At 33.0% G+C, this 21,715-nt stretch overlaps 2 protein-coding genes across 2 annotated transcripts; both read left to right on the forward strand.

The window, feature by feature from the left end:
• The first annotated feature begins 1,578 nt into the window (after window positions 1-1,578).
• Window positions 1,579-4,619, forward strand: LOC105323276 (hypothetical protein). Its single transcript, XM_011422348.4, has 6 exons — window positions 1,579-1,989; window positions 2,656-2,819; window positions 3,155-3,333; window positions 3,443-3,578; window positions 3,812-3,941; window positions 4,317-4,619. Exons 1-6 carry the CDS (start codon window positions 1,614-1,616, stop codon window positions 4,478-4,480), a joined length of 1,149 nt encoding a protein of 382 aa, XP_011420650.3. The 5' UTR covers window positions 1,579-1,613; the 3' UTR covers window positions 4,481-4,619.
• A 6,938-nt stretch (window positions 4,620-11,557) lies between these two features.
• Window positions 11,558-19,244, forward strand: LOC105323275 (membrane-associated tyrosine- and threonine-specific cdc2-inhibitory kinase). Its single transcript, XM_011422347.4, has 16 exons — window positions 11,558-11,794; window positions 13,251-13,386; window positions 13,891-13,988; window positions 14,374-14,456; window positions 14,553-14,678; window positions 15,039-15,114; window positions 15,321-15,443; window positions 15,551-15,645; window positions 16,133-16,239; window positions 16,399-16,502; window positions 16,696-16,737; window positions 16,926-17,100; window positions 17,462-17,561; window positions 17,767-17,871; window positions 18,374-18,518; window positions 18,964-19,244. The coding sequence occupies exons 1-16, from the start codon at window positions 11,720-11,722 to the stop codon at window positions 18,991-18,993; spliced, it is 1,620 nt and encodes a 539-aa protein (XP_011420649.3). The 5' UTR covers window positions 11,558-11,719; the 3' UTR covers window positions 18,994-19,244.
• The last annotated feature ends 2,471 nt before the right edge of the window (window positions 19,245-21,715 follow it).

Raw genomic sequence — 21,715 nt, forward strand, 5'->3', positions numbered from 1 at the left:
AAGATCTCATAAATACGAGAAAAGATCTCGTTATTATGAGTTAATTTTCTCGTAATTACGAGAAAAGATCTCGTTATTACAAGTTAATTATCTCGTAATTACGAGAAAAGATCTATTTTTGAAATGGCGCGTTTCATTATTCTATTCTTTTTATATAAAGTGTATGAACTACTGCAATGTCTATTAATATACACTTACTTAGCATGATCATCGTTTAAAACGCATAATTTGATATAAAATCAGACCAAGCAGTTTTAAAGAAATTTCAGAAGAATTAGCAAAGCAAATTGATTAAAAAATTCATTGAACTATATGTCAATAATTAAGAAGGATACGTGTTATTTTTTTCAGACTCCAAAATGTTTATATAAAATCAATTATTTTCAATATACATGTAGGTTGTGTATGAACATGTAAAACACAAATTCGGGAAAATCCTGTGTATCCATGTCCATGACTGAAACTATATAGTCATTAAAGTTATCTGTAACTAATAAAACTGTGTTTTTACGACTATAGGACTACCTGGTATTTACTTCGGAGTGGGATTATAATATATATAAGTTGAATAGAAAAATTACATGAAGTTCTTTCCTTTTATTAATATCAGATAAAATGTCAAATCCAATCATTTTGATATGTAGAAATTAATGAATAATGATCGTTGTTATTTTTAAATATTGATCAAAATTGAATCAACGTTTCTGGAATGAAAAAGATAGACTTAAAGTGTGATCCAGTCGAATTCTTTTTCAGAAACGCACCATTTTATATAGATCTTTTCTCGTAATAACGAGATCTTTTCTCGTAATAACGAGAAAATTAACTCGTAATAACGAGAAAATTATCTCGTAATAACGAGATCTTTTCTCGTAATAACGAGAAAATTATCTCGTAATAACGTGATCTTTTGTCGTAATTACGAGATCTTTTCTCGTAATAACGAGATAACTAACTCGTAATAACGAGATCTTTTCTCGTAATAACGAGATCTTTTCTCGTAATTACGAAATAAAAATATTTTTTTATGTGGCCCTATTCGGCTTTCGTAGTTCCCTGATAGTTCTATGCATATTGCAAATAATATTCAATTATCAAATTTTAATCAAATTCTAATTTTCAAGAAATCAGTAACAACAGAATTAATTTATGGCTAATGGTGCAAGGTCAAGATTTCACCCAAACTCGTAAACTTCCAAAAATTAAAGAACTGCACCTAATGTAAAAGACTGATTTCTCAGTATTGCTTATAATTTGAAATTTTAATTTGATTAATCAGTAGAAATTATATAATGTTATCTCATAGGATTGAAATATGAAATCTCAAATTAATGAAATTTATCTCTATAAACAAGTCCCTTGTATATAGATCTGTGCACCGTGTGTTATTTCGCGAAAATTACGACTAATTCGCGAATGTAACGCATTTATTTGCAATAGTTCCGCGTTTATTCGCGAATGTTACGTGTGTGTTCTATCGCAATATCTATCGCAAAGGTTACTAGTATACGTGATATTTTTATAGTACTGAATTCGAGACGGAAGTCCTCTTTAGTTCTGTTTTCGTGTATTAGTGAAACCCGCTTTTCACTTTCATTACGTCAACAATCAACATGGATCCATCTGTTATGGAATACGTGCAAGTCCTTCAACAAAATGTTGCTGAATTACACCAAATGGGGAAAGAATGGGGCATGACAGAGGAAGAGATGTCAGCTTGTATCGAAAGAGTATTGAAGGAAGATGAGAATGTCGTTGTAACTCCCCCACCTACCTTTACATTGAGGCGCATCTTACGACGTGTCCCCATGGCAATTTTCTTCCTGTTTGTGACCATTCTGGCCATCGCGTGTGGAACTTTGGTTCTATTTTACGTGTATCCGCCTGCAGAGAACTATGTATCAGGAGCTCTTCAGCCGTATGGTTACACAATCTTCAGAGCGGTGCGTCTTGCAACACTTCCTCTTCACCGTTACTTCAATATCACGAGTAAGTTGGCAGAATTCAGAAAAGAGTTTCGCTTAGAACAGTAAACACTGGCTTATTTTCTGTCTGATTTGGAGACAGTCATAACTATTGTCCCGAGGTATAGGAGAAGTTTTAAGGAAATGTCTGAGGCCATAGGCCGAGGACAAAAGTTTTTCAGGGCCTGTTCACAAGCGAGGGACAATCCCTTGTAGGCCTCGGACATTTTACAATATTTAACAAAAAACGTGTTTCAAAAATTTGTGGAAAATAAAAATTCTAAAATCCCCAGCAGGATTCAAAACTCTTTACTAACAAATTCATAGTAATTTCTGTAACCCACTGCACCATGCTGCAAGGTAGCAAATTTGTGCGAGAAACTATTTGCATAATTACACTTGATTTTATTGTTTTAATATTTCAATAAATAATCTGTCACAACATAGAGGTGTCCTATACCACCTTTATCTATACTACCACACTCTAATCAGCTAAATTTGTCAAGTTACTGAGAAATATTTCATCACTTGACTGATTAACAGTTTGTTGATAATTAATCAATATTATTTTAGCTTATAGTTGCAATAACCAAATGTCATATAAAACTATAACCCTAATGAGAGGCAAAATGGTATTTCTAAGGCAGCAGTAATCTATTACAGGTAATATTTTTCTCTCTATTTTTCGCAGGTTTGTATGATGCTGAGTGTATTGTTGGAAACCCTTGGTTTGAGGAACCCTCCATGGACTGCATCTTTTGTGAGGGTGTGAAAAATATCGAAATTTTATATGACACCAATGACCAAGAGTTGATAATGAAATATCTTGCAGATGCCAGACCTATGGTTTTTCAGGTATGACCTCCTCTCTACATGAATTCATGTTGTTTGTATGTGTATGTGATTTTCCAAGAATAAAACTAAGCTGATTTTTTTTTTATAATTATATGTAATTTTAATTTTAAATCTGATTTCATTATGTCCATTGTTGCTTAGGTGAGCAATGTGGCCCATAGGCATCTCGCTGATGTTATTGAATGAACATTGTTTGATAGTTGAGTTTTATAAAACTAATGAATAATCAAGCAAAATGTGATGCAAGAATATCTTTGGACAACGTATAGTACATTTTCAGTTGGCGTATTTACCTTAATTCTAAACATATAGTGTATTCCGCAATTTCATTGCAGGGGTTGGCTGAGACGGTATCATTCGAAGATTTAAGACACCTCTACAGAAATAATAAGGATGTCATTGATACTGCTGCTTTCTTCCAATCCAATGTGCCAGGAATGAAGAACATTCAGGACCTGTTCAAAGATGAAATAGATGAAAATGTTTTGTACAAGGACAAAACGACCATTCACTGGTAAGAAATTGTTAAGGAATGCACCAATTGATTTCAATTGACAGTAACTATTGACTCATTTGAATGAATATATGTCGCCATGCTGGTAGGAAATGCATTTGTTTTACAGGTTGACAAAAAACATCGCCGGCAGTCAGGTGATGAGGAAGCTGTTTCCTCGGCCATCTTTTATTCCTCCTGATAGTGAGGTGGCCCTGGAGAAGGTGGTGTTTGTGGATGGACATAAATCTGAGCACTATGAGCTGGTGAGAATTGTAGTCTGTTTGGATACAAGGATGAAATAAATAAGGAAATAGAAAATGAGATAAATTAGAAAGAAAGATATGTACCATAAGCACTTTATCAAATTCATCTATAAAAGTTTTGTCTTTATGTTGTAAATATTTTTTTAATTCAATTTTAACATTTTCATGAATGCTGTAAGGTTTAATGGCATAATTTTGTTTTTAATGCAGTGACTTGCTTTGTTATCTTATAGGTGGCAGTGATTTTACAGCAGGGCTATTACATGCAGCTGTCAGGCAGTCGTAAGGTGATAGTCACACCCACCAAATCTTGTAGAGAGGTGTGCAGCCCCATGCATATCCTGATGAATGAAGGAGATGTCTGTATGTATACGAGAATTTCTTTTTCTTTTTCAGTGTCAGTAATCTGCCATTTTCTTCCTCTTTATAATGTAGCACATATTATTTTTTTATGAATATTTTTTAGTTTGTGAGGAAATAATTTCTAGATGTAAATACTTGTATTCTCAGGAAATTCTGATGCTATTTTTTCCCCTGAACTTATGCCCTATTGATTTCATTAATGCAATCATTGTCATTTTTCATGTGTAGAATTGTGCAGTGAAGACTACATGTGTATTACCTAGATTGTACAATCCATCCATAGTTTTTAAAGTTCTCTTAAGCCAATTCTTGCCGATAAGTCTATTAATTAACTATGCTCTTGCGCTAATCTTGTGATTTGCATGTCATTTTCAGTGACCTATAACCCTGGAATCTGGAGGGTAGTAATGATGCCAAACTTACAGAATAAGCTCAGCATTGGTTTTCTGGGGTCCTACTCTTTCAATGGATTAAATCATGGTGAAATTAAAATAGACGAGGAACCCACAACAGCAAATGGTGGAGAGAAAAGAGAATAATTATAAATACCATAGAAATTTTTTTTCACAGATAAAATTGAATCCTTAATTAAGGAGAACAACATTACAAAGGACAGGAAACAATTCTATTTCACATGAAATTGGCCATCAAATTTGATTAAATGAAATTTTAACTGAATTTTTGTCTTTGTGCTTAATACTTATATTCATGTCTCCATTTCCACTTTTACCCCAAGAAATCTATTACATATACACTGTAGTTAATATTGTGATGCCCCAAATCAGAGATATTTTGTTGAAACAATGCTCTGTGTATGGATATGAATACTGCTTTTTAAAGCACTATGAGCTGTATTTTTTAAAATTTCATTTTGCTGTAAAAACCTGCTAGTATGCTAAGTCTGCATGTAACTTAATAAACTTTTGTGATAAATAAGGTTGGAAAAAATCATTAATTTTTGTCAGAGGAAAGATATCTTTTCTAAGGAACATATAGCAAATCAATTTTTGTACAGGATGACAATAATTCAATTTTGCTCCAATTAAGGCTTCTTAACGGCCCTTTTCACAAAAATTTGGCGAAAAGAAATTTAAAAACCATGATATTTTTGTCATTTTAGTAGAAAATAACATTTTCGTTAAAAAAAATTCATCATGAAAATTGCACCTCATGATTTTAAATGCATATGTAGGGATAAAGGAAAACAATTATATTATTAAATAATTTTTGCTGTTTTACCTACTTACTCAAAATACCCGGAATTGATGACGCGTAACATATTAAGGTTACCCATATTAAGGAGACCGACTTTAGTTTCATTGCACATATTTTTGCGCTTTCTAGTAATATACAGTGTATTTATCGTATACATTTTGTGAAATCATTGCTGTTCCATTTATTAAATAGAATGCAAAAAAAAACCATATATAAATATTTAAATTGTTATGGAAAATTTTATGTTTTACACGATATCAGTTCTATGACATGATGATAAAATGAAACTTTGTAGGAGTACGTTTGAAGAAATAGCCTAAAAGAAAAGGTAAAATATGTACGCCTTTGAAATTTTACACACAGAATAATGCTATCATCAGGGTTATTTTCTTAATTTTTGAATGAATCCATTTTACCAAACTACATTTGTAATGCTCCCAATATATAGCAAAATTTGGTAAATTTTGAGGTGACATCCACTGAATACCTGACCGTAGAATTTAGTGTTTTTAAAAATATTAGGTAAAAAATGATATTCCTTACCACATGGTACAATTACAGGACAATGTACTCGAATGATTATAATTATTTCAAATAGGATAATGAAAAATGATTTCCATCTACTACAATGTATTTATGCTACACTGGATACAGAAGGAGCAATGCACTATATAGCTGTCCTTTTCACGGTAAAGCATACCACGTTATCGAATGGGAGTTTCTTCTATATATAAATTTTGCGTCTGGTGGAAAAGTAGAACTGCCATACATCAATCATAACATAACAATGATAAACTTACGTGCATGAATCTGAAAACACTTCATTTGTTATATTAATAAAGAGACACAACATTTGGTTTATGTCCGTTAAAAATAGAGACCTCCTGACAAGTCACTCTAAGGGTTATGGTACTCAGGTGACCGTTAAGGCATGTACATAGGCCTCTTATTAAATGTTTATGTATTTCTTATATTAATTTCGTATTTCTTCAAAGAATTACACTCTATTCACACCCCCCCCCCCCCCCGACCATCAAAACATGTTTACATCTTTTAGATCATACGATAAAAACCTATTGCATTTTGTGGTTGTGAAATTTGGAGAACCCTTACGTCATTCATACAGGAAAAAGACATTTATATGATATCTTTAAAACATGGGAAATAAAATGTTTGGACTACATGTATGCCCCCTTGGAATTTTCACAAAATTTAAAGGATCTATTGCGAATAACAATTGAATTGACCTATGGGGAGATAGATTTCCCGAAAAAAAAAATCACTTTTGAAATTCAAAGGTTTTTTTTGGTAATTTTCCATCGTACATATTTCTAAATTTTTCGAGTTTGCACTCTAAACCTATCATATTGCTCTTACTATTTTATAATTAATCTTCATAGTTAGCTGAAACTGCATTTTCTCAGTAAAATGGTATATTTCTGCATAGTTTTTTTTTTTGGTCTAGATATCCTTCAGGACCGGCCTGTCCCTAAAAATATCTCAAGTATTTCGATAGGTTTTGTTCAAAGGAATAAATTAAGAAAAGCGTAAACTGCCCCAAGTTATGTCATATCGTATACTAGTAACATAAGTCAAAATTAAATTCATTCGTTATAATTAAAACATAAAACAAAACTAACTCGCCGTACAATTTTCATGCTTTTGTTTTATGGTAGAACTTTTTTGGGGCATGTGCCCCGGTCCTGGGGTCAAATTTTGCAGAAAAAAAATTCGGAAACTGATTTCTATTATACTGGTCTATTTTTACATGAGAAAGAGTAAGTCCCGGATAGCTCAGTAGGTTAACCGCTGACTATGTCACACATGATGTTTTTGTGCCCTGGTTGGATTCCATCTGTGGGCTTAATTTTTCTTTTTTAAATTATAAACGGCATTTATTAACACAGATTTATTTTGTTTATGCAGAATTGTGCATTTTATATATTTTTAATCGTCTTCCTTAAATCCACATTTGCTCTTTGAATTAAAGATATCGATGGAAAAAGTTAAGTACTTTAGTACTTTACTACATGCAAAAGCAGTCAACCGGAACTATACCCTAGTAGGTGCGTTCAGAGTACTGCCGTTGGCAGACAAAAGTTACCACTGGTAATTTTTTTAACCATTGGTATGCCAAAGGTACCAATGTTTGCCGATAAAATTTACCATAGGTAGACATTTCTGCAGACGATCTAGAACTCTGTTAGCGATGGTAACTTTTTTATGACGTCACAAAAAATGGCGGATATTGTGTATGCATTGAGGGCAACATATTAATTTCACAGCTTTTTCCACCTTAAACCTTGTTGTAGCTGGACAATTCCTTATGAGCATTGTAATATACCAAAAATACAACTGAATAAAATTTCTTTCCACATATACACCTGTATGTAGGCATGTTGCAGGTGTTTGGGGGACATTGGTTGGAATATAACTGCCATCTAAAGCACCAAAACAATTTTGAAATTGAAAGTTTTCTCCAATTATGTGCTTAATTGTGATGTAGGCTATCTATTCGGCCTTAATATTTTTTAAGGAGGAGAATATACTCTATTAAAAACCTCCTGATGTTCTAAAACCAATCAGCCATACACCGAAAGCTCAAACGTAGTTTTCACAATACACCAATAGTTCCTTTTCAACATTAGGGGTGGGACCATTTAGATTGTTGCTGGAATTAACCAAAGCATTGACTTTCAAATGTGTCCATTGACAAACGGTATTAAAATCATATTGGGTGTCTATATTATGGTATTATTGTAATCGCATAGCAATGACTCAATCTAGCCATGTCTATCCAAAGATCTACACACGGAGAAAAAAAATGTAGGAATAAAAATACTTATTGTACACAAATTATATTTCTGAATGTATCCTTTCGGTGCAAAATGATCAACGAGGCAAAAGTATCGCATCTTGGTTTCACATTTTCCGCTAAATAATCAGCCAGTGTTAACAATACACCAAAAGTACCATTGTTAACATTGGTAAATTTTCCACTATTCATACCCCAAAACTCGTTCAGAGTATATATGGGTCCAATGGCACCCATGGCACAAATTGTTACCATTGGCAAACAGGTATTGGTATAACTGGAAATACTCTGAACGCACCCAGTGTAAGCACGCTTTGTTTGAGGACAAGAACCATTCACTCCATGCGCGGATCCAGAAATTTTTTCCAGGGGGGGTCCGAAGGATAATTGTGTTTGCCAGGGGGGGTCCGAGGCATATTTTCGCTAATTTTACTATGTAAATTTAATAAATTTTCATTTTCCAGGGGGGGGGGGGGGTCGGGACCCCCCCCCCCGACCCCCCCCCCCCCCCCCCCTCTAGATCCGCGCATGCACTCTGTTACTCGAGACAGGTGCCACGTAAAAAAAAACATGCTGAGCAAAAACTGTTGCGTTTGCCTGTCCAGAACATCTATAGGAAATGGTTCAATTGTGGGCAAAGTAGATGCAGTTCGTTCTTTGAAAACGTGTGCATTGGTGACATTTTAAGCCAAAAATGCATGAAGAAGGTTAATAGATTATTTTAAAAAATTGGGGGGGGGGGGTCGGTTAGAGTTTCCCGTCTCCTTGCCATTCCGGCATCCGGTTCGTCTCCTTATACAAAGGATGCAGCTGTTAATATGGAAAAGAATTCAGTTGAATGTGAAGTGAATGATGATACTTTTCGAACGCCTCGTAAAAATCCTTCTACATCTAAAAAATGCATCACTTTTCCTATTATTTCCGGTGGAGAAAATAAGGCGACGTGCATTATTTGTGGCAAAGAGTCAAGGGGTTTGTGACTTTTGAAATCGCGTCACGAGAGACGTTCGGTGAACATGTATTATCGAATGTAAACTGAATCAAAATAAAAATAAAAACTGTTCATAACTCATATATATATACTGCTCTGACAACGACAGTGAAACGTTTTTTTTTTCAATCACTATACATTATGAGAACTAAAACTTAAGAGTTTATGGCCTAAAATCAAGAGGTGGAATCGAAATGTTTTTTGTAAAGACAGAAACCAATACCGGTTTTTTAGGTCAATTCAATTGTTAAACGCAATAGATCCTTTACATAGCAGAATTATCATATCTACTAGGCCTAGATTTGATAGATATAACTGTATTAGCTTCAACTGAAAATTTAATGATTTGGCCCTTTTGAAAGCACATTTAATTAACTAATTTTCTTGGTTTAAACAAAACGTAAATTTTCGCGTATGCAAAATTTTCATCGGTCAAATAAATTCGTTGCGGAATTTTGCAATGAAACGCGAGGCAAGCTTTCGGGTTGTAAACGCTAAATTTTACACAAAATGTTTGAGATTAGACGCAAAACCATTGCATAGAGAGCACATATACATTGTATACAGCTCCAAAATCCTACGATTTTTCAGTTGTCTATTTCCTTACTTCATCTCTCGGTGGTTATTCAAGTTTTCCTCAACCCTAGTCAATATTTACATAATATATTTTTATTTTATATTGTTATATTTTATTACATCTATATTAATACATTATATTATTATTCTAGCAGCAGCTAGTCTACCTAACCCTCCTACGGCTACACTCGTAACTTAGTGAGGGGCCCACGTGTTGTTTTATTAGACCGTGCATGGTAAACAACATTTATGTGGCGGTGCATGGTTTTGTTAATACTTTGCTGCTCTGTTACAGATTTTAATTAAAGAAACATATTCAGATTTGTAGATGCGCTACATATGCATGTATTGCTTGAGGAAATAATCGCTATATTCATTCGCAATTAAAACTACGATATAAATTATTATGAATTTCCCCTGTTGTTGTTTTGTTTCTTGTTTTCTGAATTTATTACATAGACTATGATATGTCATTTTATAATCAGTTTAAAGGTTTTGAAGATTTTCAAAGCTGTTCATGCAAGTATATTTCAGGAGAAAAGACGGTGAATAAATCTCTGTTCGAGCACAACACAAGCTAGATTCGTCGGAAGAAGTTTTTTTTCCTTGTTTTATTTCTATTGTTACAGATACAATAGTTCTATATATAAAGACAAACACACCAACAAGACAGAACACAAACTTTCACTCTCTCACTCATTCTAAACGTACATTTATGAATGTCATAATTTCTATGCATCAATATATATGTTGATATAAATATATGTGTAATGTTCATCACATGTATAACAAATAACTATATGGGGATGATTAAAAAGAATTAAACATTAAAAGTGATACTATTTGAAAGATTCTTTGGATAATCAGATCCTTGCAAAAGCTTTATTTACTTAAATGCGTTGTAATTGATATTTAAAATTCTTTTTGTAAAATTTTATCGAATTCAATTTATACTATGAGATAAAACACGAAGAAAAAAGTATCATATAGCATTTGATTGAAGTCGCGAATCCAAACATATATTAATCAGCCGATAGTGGAAAATACTTTTACAGGAATAGTATATAATATCGTAAAGAATTAACTTATGGCTCTCAAATGATATCATTAAAATGATTAAAAGTATATTTCTTTGAAGAGAGTTCTTCTCTAAATATTTTTTTCCAAAGAAGAAATAAAAAGAAAGAACCAAAAAACTTAAAAGCCGATTACAGCTATGAGAAACTTACATAATGCCTAAAAATAATCGTTTTCTTGAAAGCGTTGTCAGTTTAATTCATCCAATCTAATTAGAATTAGGCGTTCTGAATCCGCTACCGCTGATGTTGGAAAATTTTAAATTAGATTGTCAGTAATATTCACCATAATATGACGCATTGTACCGCACAAGTTTTGCATTCATTAGCTCAAAGATTTGCGTAAATAATCAAGCGAAAGTTTCACGTTTGGTCATTTGGCTTTTGTATCACAAAAAAAAATCAGTAATATTTGGGAAAAATATTTCCCTAAAGAATTAAACTGTTGCGTCTCTGCGAGCGATGCATAAATGTATGTCTCGATAAATAAAATATCATCGATATTTAAAATCAACCAAACAAACAAAACACTGAGCTTATAAAAATATTTTTAATGTTTATATAATAAAACAATGTCTCACTTGGATACAGTAGCATAGTTGATACATAATCTCTGATAATCCTTCTAAATCCCTCTTTTGCGGATTTAAGTGTCACCTACTTCTTGACTACCACGTGATATTGTGGTTACGGTTTGGCAACGTGCCCGAAGTAACGGTACGTGTAATCGGTTTTCATTGGACATTACACTGATCGAGTAGTTTCGTATAAAAATAAAACGAAGTTTTGAAAAATGGCCCTTTCTTAGAGTAAAGAATTAATCTTATAAAGGTTGAATATTAAGTTGAATACGTATGACATTTTTGTTTTTGGAAAATTTTTGAGAATCACTCTTCGTTAGATAAAATGAGCCAATGAAATTCGTTGTAACATCAAGTTTGGCAAAAGACCGCGAAAAGAATTACTGCTCCATTGAGAATTGTTTTTGTTTACAGTTCAATATACAAAGGATTAGGCTCTGAAACTATTTATATAAGTGTGTATGGTAGTACTTTCATGCCTATGTGTTCCATTTATGAAATGGGTTGAGGAAATGTGAAACGAAATGATGGATGTGTACCCAAGTCCAAGACCAACCCCCAAATTCTTTCAAGAAGTCCAAACATTTTCAACCAAAAAGGTACGAGTTCATGTCGATGTCAGTATTTTCCATAATGCACGGTGAAACCGCACACCATATATGATTTCTACATTAAATTTAGACACAAGGTTGAACATATTGCTGATAGGCATTTTAACCGCCTCCCTCTCTCAGGCACCTGAAATTTATTTCAGGTGCCTGTGCTCTCTCCTCCTAGTCTCATACAGGCAACTTTTACCTTGAGGGGATCAGAGTATTCACCCAGTGGCCCCTTTAACATATCTTTTGTAGGATTGTGCCCTTTTGCAATTGCAGGGAAAACTTGGTTTGACTAAGTTGAAATTGTGTTCAATTAGCAATGTTTTCACCAAACCAAACCAGTTTTATGAATTTGCTCTACAAAAAAGCATGCAGTGGCACACTTTTTATAACAGGTTGCGATTAATCACCCAAATGGGATACAATATCCCAAATGGGATATATATTGGAAGTTCAAAAATAAGAAATTTTTTGCTAAATATAACGGTAAAAAAATGGTAAATCTGCATTAGAATAGATAAAATTGAAAAGGCTTTGGGTAAACAACTTTTTCTGTAATCGTTTTATTACTCGGATTGATACCTCAGTATATCCAAAACTTCTTGAGGATCATCTTACAAACATTAACTGTTGGCTTATATGAGAACTTGCTGACCAAATGATGTTGCAATTAATATACAGAATGTAGATATATATAAAAAATTACCATATCAAAAATTTTTATTATTTTTTACACTCTAACTTTATATCCCAAAGTGAAACGGGCTCTAAGTATTATACTCCATTTGGGCGATTGGTCCCAATCTACATAAAGGGGTCCATTGCATTTTCCTTTAATGTGAAAGTCATTTCTTCCTGGTTTCAAATGCAACCTTGATTTGTCAAATGTGTATTTTTACCTTTCAATTACACTATAAGGAATCTCAGCAAAGGAACCATTAATGATTACACTCGTATAAAATAACAAACATATCTTGTATGTTATGGATTTGACAATTGGATAAAGCAGGGATTCAGATAAAATTTTTGATTTAAGGGGAATTGGTACTGTTTGATATTTGTAAACACACCAGAGAATAATATTCATTTGAAACTAGCATAGTTGGATTTGCCTATTGATTATTGATTGATTACTATGGTATACTAAGATGAAGCATAATCTACATTAGGACATCATATTAAATATCAGTATGATGTACTGATGTAAAACGTAAAGGTTTTCTGTAAATGTGCTATGAAAAATCTCTTCATGCCTGTTAAGGCAATATACAGTACATTTACGACAGGCATAGAAATGTTTGAAAAAAAATGATAAAAAGCAGTTTTCCCTTCATTTACATATGTTATCAACATCATTGGATGGGAAATTGAATCAAAATCTAAGGAAAGCAAACCCAAATAAAAAAAAAAGTCAATGTATGTACACATATATTCAAACGTAATTACTCCTTCACAGGCCCGTTCCACTCCTAAGAATTGTGGTCCACCCAGACCCCCAGTGAAAAGTGCACCACCAGTCAGTCGTATCTTCCCACATCGACCAATTGAGAGGGCTCAGGTTGTGTCATTCCGCAGCGATGAAGGCAGCAGATGTATCCTTTATCTTTATGAGCAAAAGTTAAGGATGTTATATCATTATGGGAGTGACTTGTCTAGTTGTTCAGCTTATGTCCAAAACACATCCAAAACTCTGAAGTGTGCTATGACATTTAAGCTATACAAGGGAATGGTACCTTAACCCACCCAATTAAGAAAAATAGCCTTGAAAATAGCACAAATGAAAATTATCTTCTTGACTTTGTAAAATGAAAATTTTATTACTATAATTTCAAAGTTTAAGAATAGGTAAGTATTTAGTCCTCTTGTGTAAAGTTCAGTACTAAGCAAATTATTTCATAGCTGACCATTTCTTTGCAGCCAACTAAGGACTTTTATTCTCAAAATAGGGAAAAATAATGTTTTTGGCAGTAAAAATGCGATGTACTTTTAAAATGATATTAAAAAAACTCATGTGTTTTGTCACTATTGATGTTTTACCTACTTATGAATTTAATAAATGTTATCGTCAAATTCAACCTTCTTTAACTTGTGGGCAGCATTTTTAGAAAACCAGTACAACAGTCAAAGTAACCATTTGTACTTTGAACAAGGTTTTAAAGTGATCAGTCGTCTAGGTGCTGGGTCATTTGGAGAGGTAAATATTAAGTTATCAACGTTTGATAAAGACTTAATGATAAAAATGAAGAATGTTAAATATGCTTGCAGTGAATAACATTACTTTGTAAAATGTTGTATTCCTTGCCCTGTATTGCACATTGTAGCTCAGTGGTCAGATTTTATTATCATGAAAGGTTTCAAATGCAGATGTAGAATAGACACAGATGACAGCCATGTTAATTTGAGTTACATGTCTTTTGTCTTTTGAATGTAATAATTCTGCATTGGATATAGTTTTAAAATTTTAAACCACATTACTTTAAGACAGTAATACAAAATAGTAATGATATAATTTTGTGTTTAGAACACAATACTACTTCAACTTGTTTGATAAGCTCATGATATAAATCATTGGCTTTTAGGTCTTTAAAGTACAGAGCAAAGAAGATGGAAAACTCTATGCAATAAAAAAGTCAAGAGATCCTTTCAGGGGAGAATCAGACAGGTGAGTGAGGTTTATTTTTTCTTCAAGAAAACTGTAAAAATGTCAGCCACATACATGAGTAGATTAAAGATTAGTGTCATTTCTTGCCCTGAATAGGAAAAGAAAGTTTGAAGAAGTTGCAAAGTATGAAACTTTACCACCACACCCAAACTGTGTTCACTTCTACCGAGCCTGGGAAGAACGTCAGTTCTTGTATATCCAGACTGAGCTTTGTAAGCTGAGGTTAGTGTGCTACATTGGGTAAATGTACATTCTAAATGACTGAAAGAGAATTATTGAACCTCATTGGGGACCAGTATTATATTATTGACATTTTTTGTAACATTACACACAAGTTCATCTCTTGATAAACTTTATTTTATATATGCACATGCTATTTATGATAAAAGAATATAAAATGAAAATGTCTGTGATGAAATGATGTGTCTGTCGACCAGTGTAAGGCAATTTACCAAAGGTTAGCCTTTAACCTGATTACATAGTATTCATTTTAGTAGGAAAAATAGTTTTATACCTCAGACATTTTATTTGGATGTGAAAAAATAGTTGAACTCTGATTCAATTCCTCTTGTGATTTTGTAGCTTGACAGACTACACAGAACAGAACCATGACTTGTCAGAGGCAACCATAGCAAATTATTTGGTTGATCTGCTTATGGTGAGAAAAGATTTTTGTGTTTCTTTTTCTTCATTATGTTGAATCTGCTTGAAAATGATATTCTGTACTTGATTAAAGTAATATTACATTACACTTGTGTCCCTGTCCCATTAGAGGGAAAACCTTGTTTTATCAAGTTCAAGAACCTATTCTGCTAAGCCTTAATACATGTACATGGTTTAAAATTAGCAACAATTCTCTTTCAGGCATTGAAACATTTGCATGACCACAACCTTGTCCATATGGACATCAAACCAGATAACATATTTATTTCCTTTGATGACATATGCAAGCTTGGAGACTTCGGATTAGTGTTGGACCTCACAAAGGTATGAAAAAAAAAATATGGATTTTCTGATGTTCTTTATATTTAAAAGCTGTTAGATCTGATTGTATATCATTTTCTATGGATGTTATAAAACTGGTTATATTTCAGAGCAACGATGTATCTGATGCACAAGAGGGAGATCCCAAATACCTGTCCCCGGAATTAATGGATGGCAAGTTTGGTAAACCTGCTGATATATTTAGGTAATTACAATACACAGATATTACAAGATTAGTATAATCGCAAAACTAGCATGAGAAAATACACTTTTCCTGATATAGCTATGCGTTGAGTGATGACACTATTTTTTGTAACATTTAAACAGGTCATATTACAGGTTGCAGTTTAAAAAGAGAAGTGTTTTAATTGGCTGATTTAGTACACGCATTATTTTGTTGTAGCATATTCCTAGGAATTCACAACAGATGCTGACAATAAATATTACATAAATTGCATTTTATTGAACATCATTTGATCAATGCGCCAATCAGAATCTTTCTTGCAAATCGCAATTGTAATACACACGGATTAGAAAGTGTCTTCGCTCAACTCAATGCTGTATCCTCTGTAGTGTATACTCTCATGTGTGATTTGTGATGAAAAATTATTTTGATGACAAAAATTGACTTTATCTGAAGTTTGCAATGGTTATGAGTACTTTTAATGAATTCAATTTTATTGTTGTTGCAGTCTTGGTATGACTATATTGGAGTTAGCAAGTGACCTTGACCTTCCAAGGGGAGGAGATGGGTGGCATATGCTACGCTCTGGCAAGTTACCAGAAGAATTTTTGAGAGGTAAGTCACAATAATATTTCATGTTTGATTACATGTAATGAGCATTTAAGTGTTAATTAAAAATCTTTCAGGAATATCAATACACATGTTAAATGTATATCATTTTAAATGTATTATTTATTGAAGTTTTATGACCTTACTTGTTTGATTATGTTTTAGACAAGTCGTTTGACTTGAAGTATGTGATACAACAAATGTTAGACCCTGACCCAGGAAGTCGCCCTACAGTGGACCAAGTGTTAGCATTTCCATATGTTAGAAAAGTAAGTGCTATTCATTGAGATGGTCTCTACAAATTTAATCGAGATTGATTATGTACTGTAAAGATTGAAAAATGGGAAAATCATTATATTAGTTTGTTTTCATTCTGTCTTGCACATTGTCACATGTAACACATTTGATTGTGCAAAATTAGTTTCTTTTGGATTATCATTAATTGATTATGATTAATTGAAGGTTTGGAAGAGGAGACGGCGAGAATACATGTACAAACGAGCAGTAAGTGATGATTTATCAAAAGTCAATGCTCAGAAAAACAACAATTCTGCTATTGTTCATTTTAATGTCATTTATCATATGAATTATGTTAATTTGATTGCCTTGTAGTCCAAATTTGTCAGTAAAATTTAGATTTTGAAAATTATTTTTTAAAGATTCATATGTAACTGTATGTCATGCCTTTGTAGGTCAGTGCTGTATCAGCCATGCTCCACAGTATCTTAACCTTCCTGTTCCTTCTGACCAGTGTGTTCACGCCCAGCTATTGGAGAGGCTCGAGACTGAGTGTGGGCTCCAGCAGCAAACTCAGTAGTAGCTTCAGCAATCACAGCTCCAGTGGACTGGATCACAGTATTTCTGATGGTAAGTGCTGCACACCTCAAATGCATTGGAAACTGATAAGCGTGATCATGTGTATTTTATCATTGTTATCAGTAATGCCATATATTGGAAAGATTGCATATGTTGTTCTACAGCCTGTCTCTAATTTACAAAGACCTCAATTTTTATTATCATTATCTGAATGCTTACCGTAAACTTTGATGTGCATATGATGTGTGTTAAGATTATTATTTGCAAAAAGTACGAATGTTAAACTGTTGTTTTGAATAAATGATTATTTTAGTAGAATTATTGAGTAAGCATTGATTTCAATTTTAAATGGAACTGAGGTTAGGAAACACTGCATTATATTGTAAGATTGATTACTGGTATTTTTTGACAGATGAATGTTTTGATGATGACATAAGTATACACAACAACTCCTTGGGATCACCACTGGACAGCTCTTCTGGAGATAGCTTCAGTGAATTTATTGTTCCCTGGTAAGTGCTCAAGTGAAAATCAGGGAGGCATCAAGAATAAAAATTAGTTTTTACTTTTTGTGGGTTTTTTTCTGCAACTGTTAAATTTTTATATACATACATGTAAAGTCAATAGATATTGTAACTAATGTAATATAATCTTTTTATACACATACATGTAAAGTCAATAGATATTGTAACTAATGTAATATAATCTTGGCTACAGTAAGCCACCTCCAAGACGAGCCTTTACATCTCCAGTGTCCAGACAACGACCCTTGCACTACATCAGTCCCCCTATGAGTTCTTCCCCGGTGCACCTCAAGTTAAGGTACTGTTTCACTTGTATACACCACATTCCTATAACATTTGTGATCAACGCATCAATAATTTATGTTGCGGAGTTACACAAACTTTAAGAAATATTAAAATGAAACAAAATGTACTGAGATTTTTAACAAAAATAAAGAAGAAAGTACATGTAAGGCCATTGTCTATCTCCCTGATATGGGTTTTAAAAGAGAATAAATAATTATCGATTAACTAATCAAGTAAGGAAGGTAAACAGGTCTGTCATCAAGGTAATAAAAATTCTAGCCTAAACAAAAGGTACTTTGACTGATGGAATAACTACCTGTAATCAAGTGATGTTCTGAAAGCACACTTAGAGTCACTCTAAATTGAAAAAATACAACTTTAAATAATTGATTGACTTTCTTCATTGTATTAAGTCTTTTAGAAAAATGTCCTGTACATGTGTAGGTTTCCTTAAAACCTTAAATAATTTAGTCTGCTTCAATACATATACATGTTCATTATTCTTTGTCGCATAGAAAACCAGATACTCCGAACTCTAGCTTTGAGAGCAGTTTTGAGGATGAGAGATCTGTCACTCCTACATTCAACAGCAGCAACAACTTGGTGGACGGGGGAGAGGAAACCACAAAAGTCAGCATCGAGCCCAAGAACCTCATGGATGTAAGAAGCTATGAAATACTTTTCAGTGCAAATTTATAAGAAATTGTTAGCAAACTTTTATACACACTGATGTTGAGAAATATTTTGTTTCAATGTATAGCTTGCTATAACAAGGGTTGTCAGTCGGTAATCAGTGGTTGATATGAGTTCATAGGTACTCTGTAAAATAACCAAAACAAATTGAAATAATTCTTTGTCGTTGTTTATGGATTTGTTGCATACATCATACTGTAATTGGGATAACCTGTAATAGCTGTAGTTTAAAATTCCTATCCTATTAGAAAGGTATCATGACACCTGTAAACTACAGTTTGCCCTGTTTAATATTCATAAAAATGACAAATCACTTTCACTACTCCAAAGTACCTAAAATCAGGGTGCAGTGTAAAGAGAGTCTTTTGTAGTAAAATGTAAATAATATGATGGATTTAATTTCTGTTTTCAGATGTTTGATGCCACAAGTGATGAAGACTAGGAAGGTTGCTAAAAGTACATGTAAATGTATGAAGAATTCCACAAGTGTACACTGTAGCAAATTTGTTTCAGCCTTCAGTGTCTGTGTTTTATATACTGTATGTGTTCAACCAGCACAAACTGCCTTAAACTTTTCACCTAGTTGTGTTCAAGGAAATGATGTGAAACAGTGGAAGAATGGGATGAATGGGAAAGCAAACACTGTATTAGTGCTTTAATATACTGTATCTGTTTTATGTTTTCTTTAAATATTATTTTAGGAACCACAAGACTTGTGTGTAAAAAAAATATTTCCATGTATTTTGTTTCTAATGTAATAATTTATTTTTGAAAAATCATGGCCACTTCTCATTTTCCAGAACTTCCAAGAAAATAGGGGTTTAATTATTGATGTATTATTTCGTACATGCAAAGTTCTGAAGAGAATCATCAGATATGGAAATTCTTGCCAATTCCATTATTTCACCAAGTATTATTAAGATCACATAGTTCATTTCACAAATATCATGTACTGATATTATAAACCATGCTGCCATACACGATCTACACTCAGGCTAACCCCAACAGGTGCTTGGATAGGTATCAAGTTTTATTCATTGGGCCACCAATTGTGTTTCAATCTTTTTGCTGCATAAACACCAGTGCAAAACCTACTTAAAACTACAACAGATGTGTTTTGTTTGGAAATTGCTTGGAAAGAATGTAGAAAAGTATTTGTTCATCTTAAGTTTTTTGTTTGTAATCTTTTTTAAATGTAAATTAATTACGGAGATGGGAACTAACAAAATGTGAATAATTCTGTTGAAGAAATGTCTGTTCAAACTGAACATAAGAAAATGTGCTTTGTTATCATTTACATAATTTGTTGCTTCTGTTATTTTTTGTTACTCTGTCTTGACTATGAGTTGGATTATCACAAGATATGTCTAACGTGACTAGTTTTGTTAATTGTCCTGCAAATCCACTGCGTGTTTGTGTAATATGTTTTGCCATTTGCATAGCTTTTGTAAGTTTATGAACTTTTATTAAATCTATTCCTTTTGGAATTATTGTCAAAAAATTTTGTAAGTTACATCTGTTTTATTTTTTCAAAGTCCAAGTTGTCACAAAAATGATTTACAGTATAAACTCGAGGTCACTGATATTTGACCACTTTAAATTATGCAAAAATGACCTTTTGTACTCAGTGCTTTTAGGGTGGAATAAAGCCTATACACCAGCAAAATTTTGGTTTTTTTTTTACTTGCATTAATGAAGGTACTTAACGAGACAATATTTGCAATCAGTATATATTTCCGGTTATATTTGCATTGGAATCTGCAACTTTCAATTTCCCATGAATACACTTGGGTAATTCATGCGCCATGAGCACAAATATAGAGGTCGCACGTGTTTTGAGTATATTTATTATTGGAAGATTTACTGAAACGTTCAAACATACATAAGTAATAACTGTAATTCGATATGTACTAATGAAAAGTAATCGTTAAATCATATCTATTGGTCAATAAAAAGATTTTTAGATAAAGTTTCTAGTACTATATTTTTAGTTGCGAAGGGCAAACTAAATAACATGTTAATAGGGCTGTTCCATGTATGTTTCATATCCCTGACTAAGAGTGTATATAATGGCTTTGAAGCGATGATACACAAATAGTTCATACCAACAGATGCACATCAGTTTGAATATAAATATAGCCATTGAATGCTTATTTTTGGATGTCGTCGGTCCTATAACACCAAGCAGTGCAGACAAATAATACCACGCCAACGCGTAGTAGTCAATTTGTCTGCCCCGCTTGGTGTGTTATAGGACGGACGACATCCAAAGATAAGCATTCAATGCTCAATTGTGATATTCAAACCTATGATTTACCAAATATCAAATTTTTACACGTTTTCCATATATTTTATATGAAAAGATCAACTTTTAAAATATTGTGATGTTCAGAAGTAAATAAATCTGGTAAAAAAGGAAAAAAGTAGTATTACATGTATTCATTGGCCCAACTTATAAATACTGAGTTTTCCATCTGCTTCATAGTCATACAAGTGCAGGGGAATGTAAATACTGTACATGTACTGCAGAGTGGCATATACATGTAGCATAAGCAAGTGACATCTCCTAAAACTGATGCCTTCAAGAACTAGTATGTATTTATTTATTAAGATACACTCTCTATAAATGAATATTTCTATCTACAGACATCAAAGAACTTCAAATTCCAATTCTTTCCTCAGTGTGTCAATGCCACTGTTTAGATGGCATTCGCATGACACGCATCAATTTAAAAAAAGACAACTCTGTTTACATATGCAATTCTTGATGAGTTTTAACAACTTTTTAAAATTACATGTAGGTGATTATTTAGAGTGTGGGAAACCTCCTGTGTGATTAAATTTGTTTTAATTTCCGTTGTCATAATTAAGGAAAATATCTTTTTTGAGTAAATTTGTTAATTTCATGATGGCCATAGATGAGTTCTGACTTCATGAGGTAGAGAATATAGCCATAGAGTTCATATAATTAATGTTTTTAAAAACCTTGTTTTGTTTTGCTGCTGAATTTGAATGCAAGATGAATACACATTTTATTAAGAGAAGAGTTGGGATATCATGATAGCAAGAGTTCTGTCCTCATGTGGGCTACCATCTTCGCTAGCCAAGGGTTTTCGGTCCACTTTGCTCCCCATAAACCCAAGGGTTTATGGAGAGCAAAGTGG

This window comes from Magallana gigas, chromosome 5 (assembly GCF_963853765.1).
Source record: "Magallana gigas chromosome 5, xbMagGiga1.1, whole genome shotgun sequence".
NCBI classification, from domain to species: Eukaryota; Metazoa; Mollusca; class Bivalvia; order Ostreida; family Ostreidae; genus Magallana; species Magallana gigas.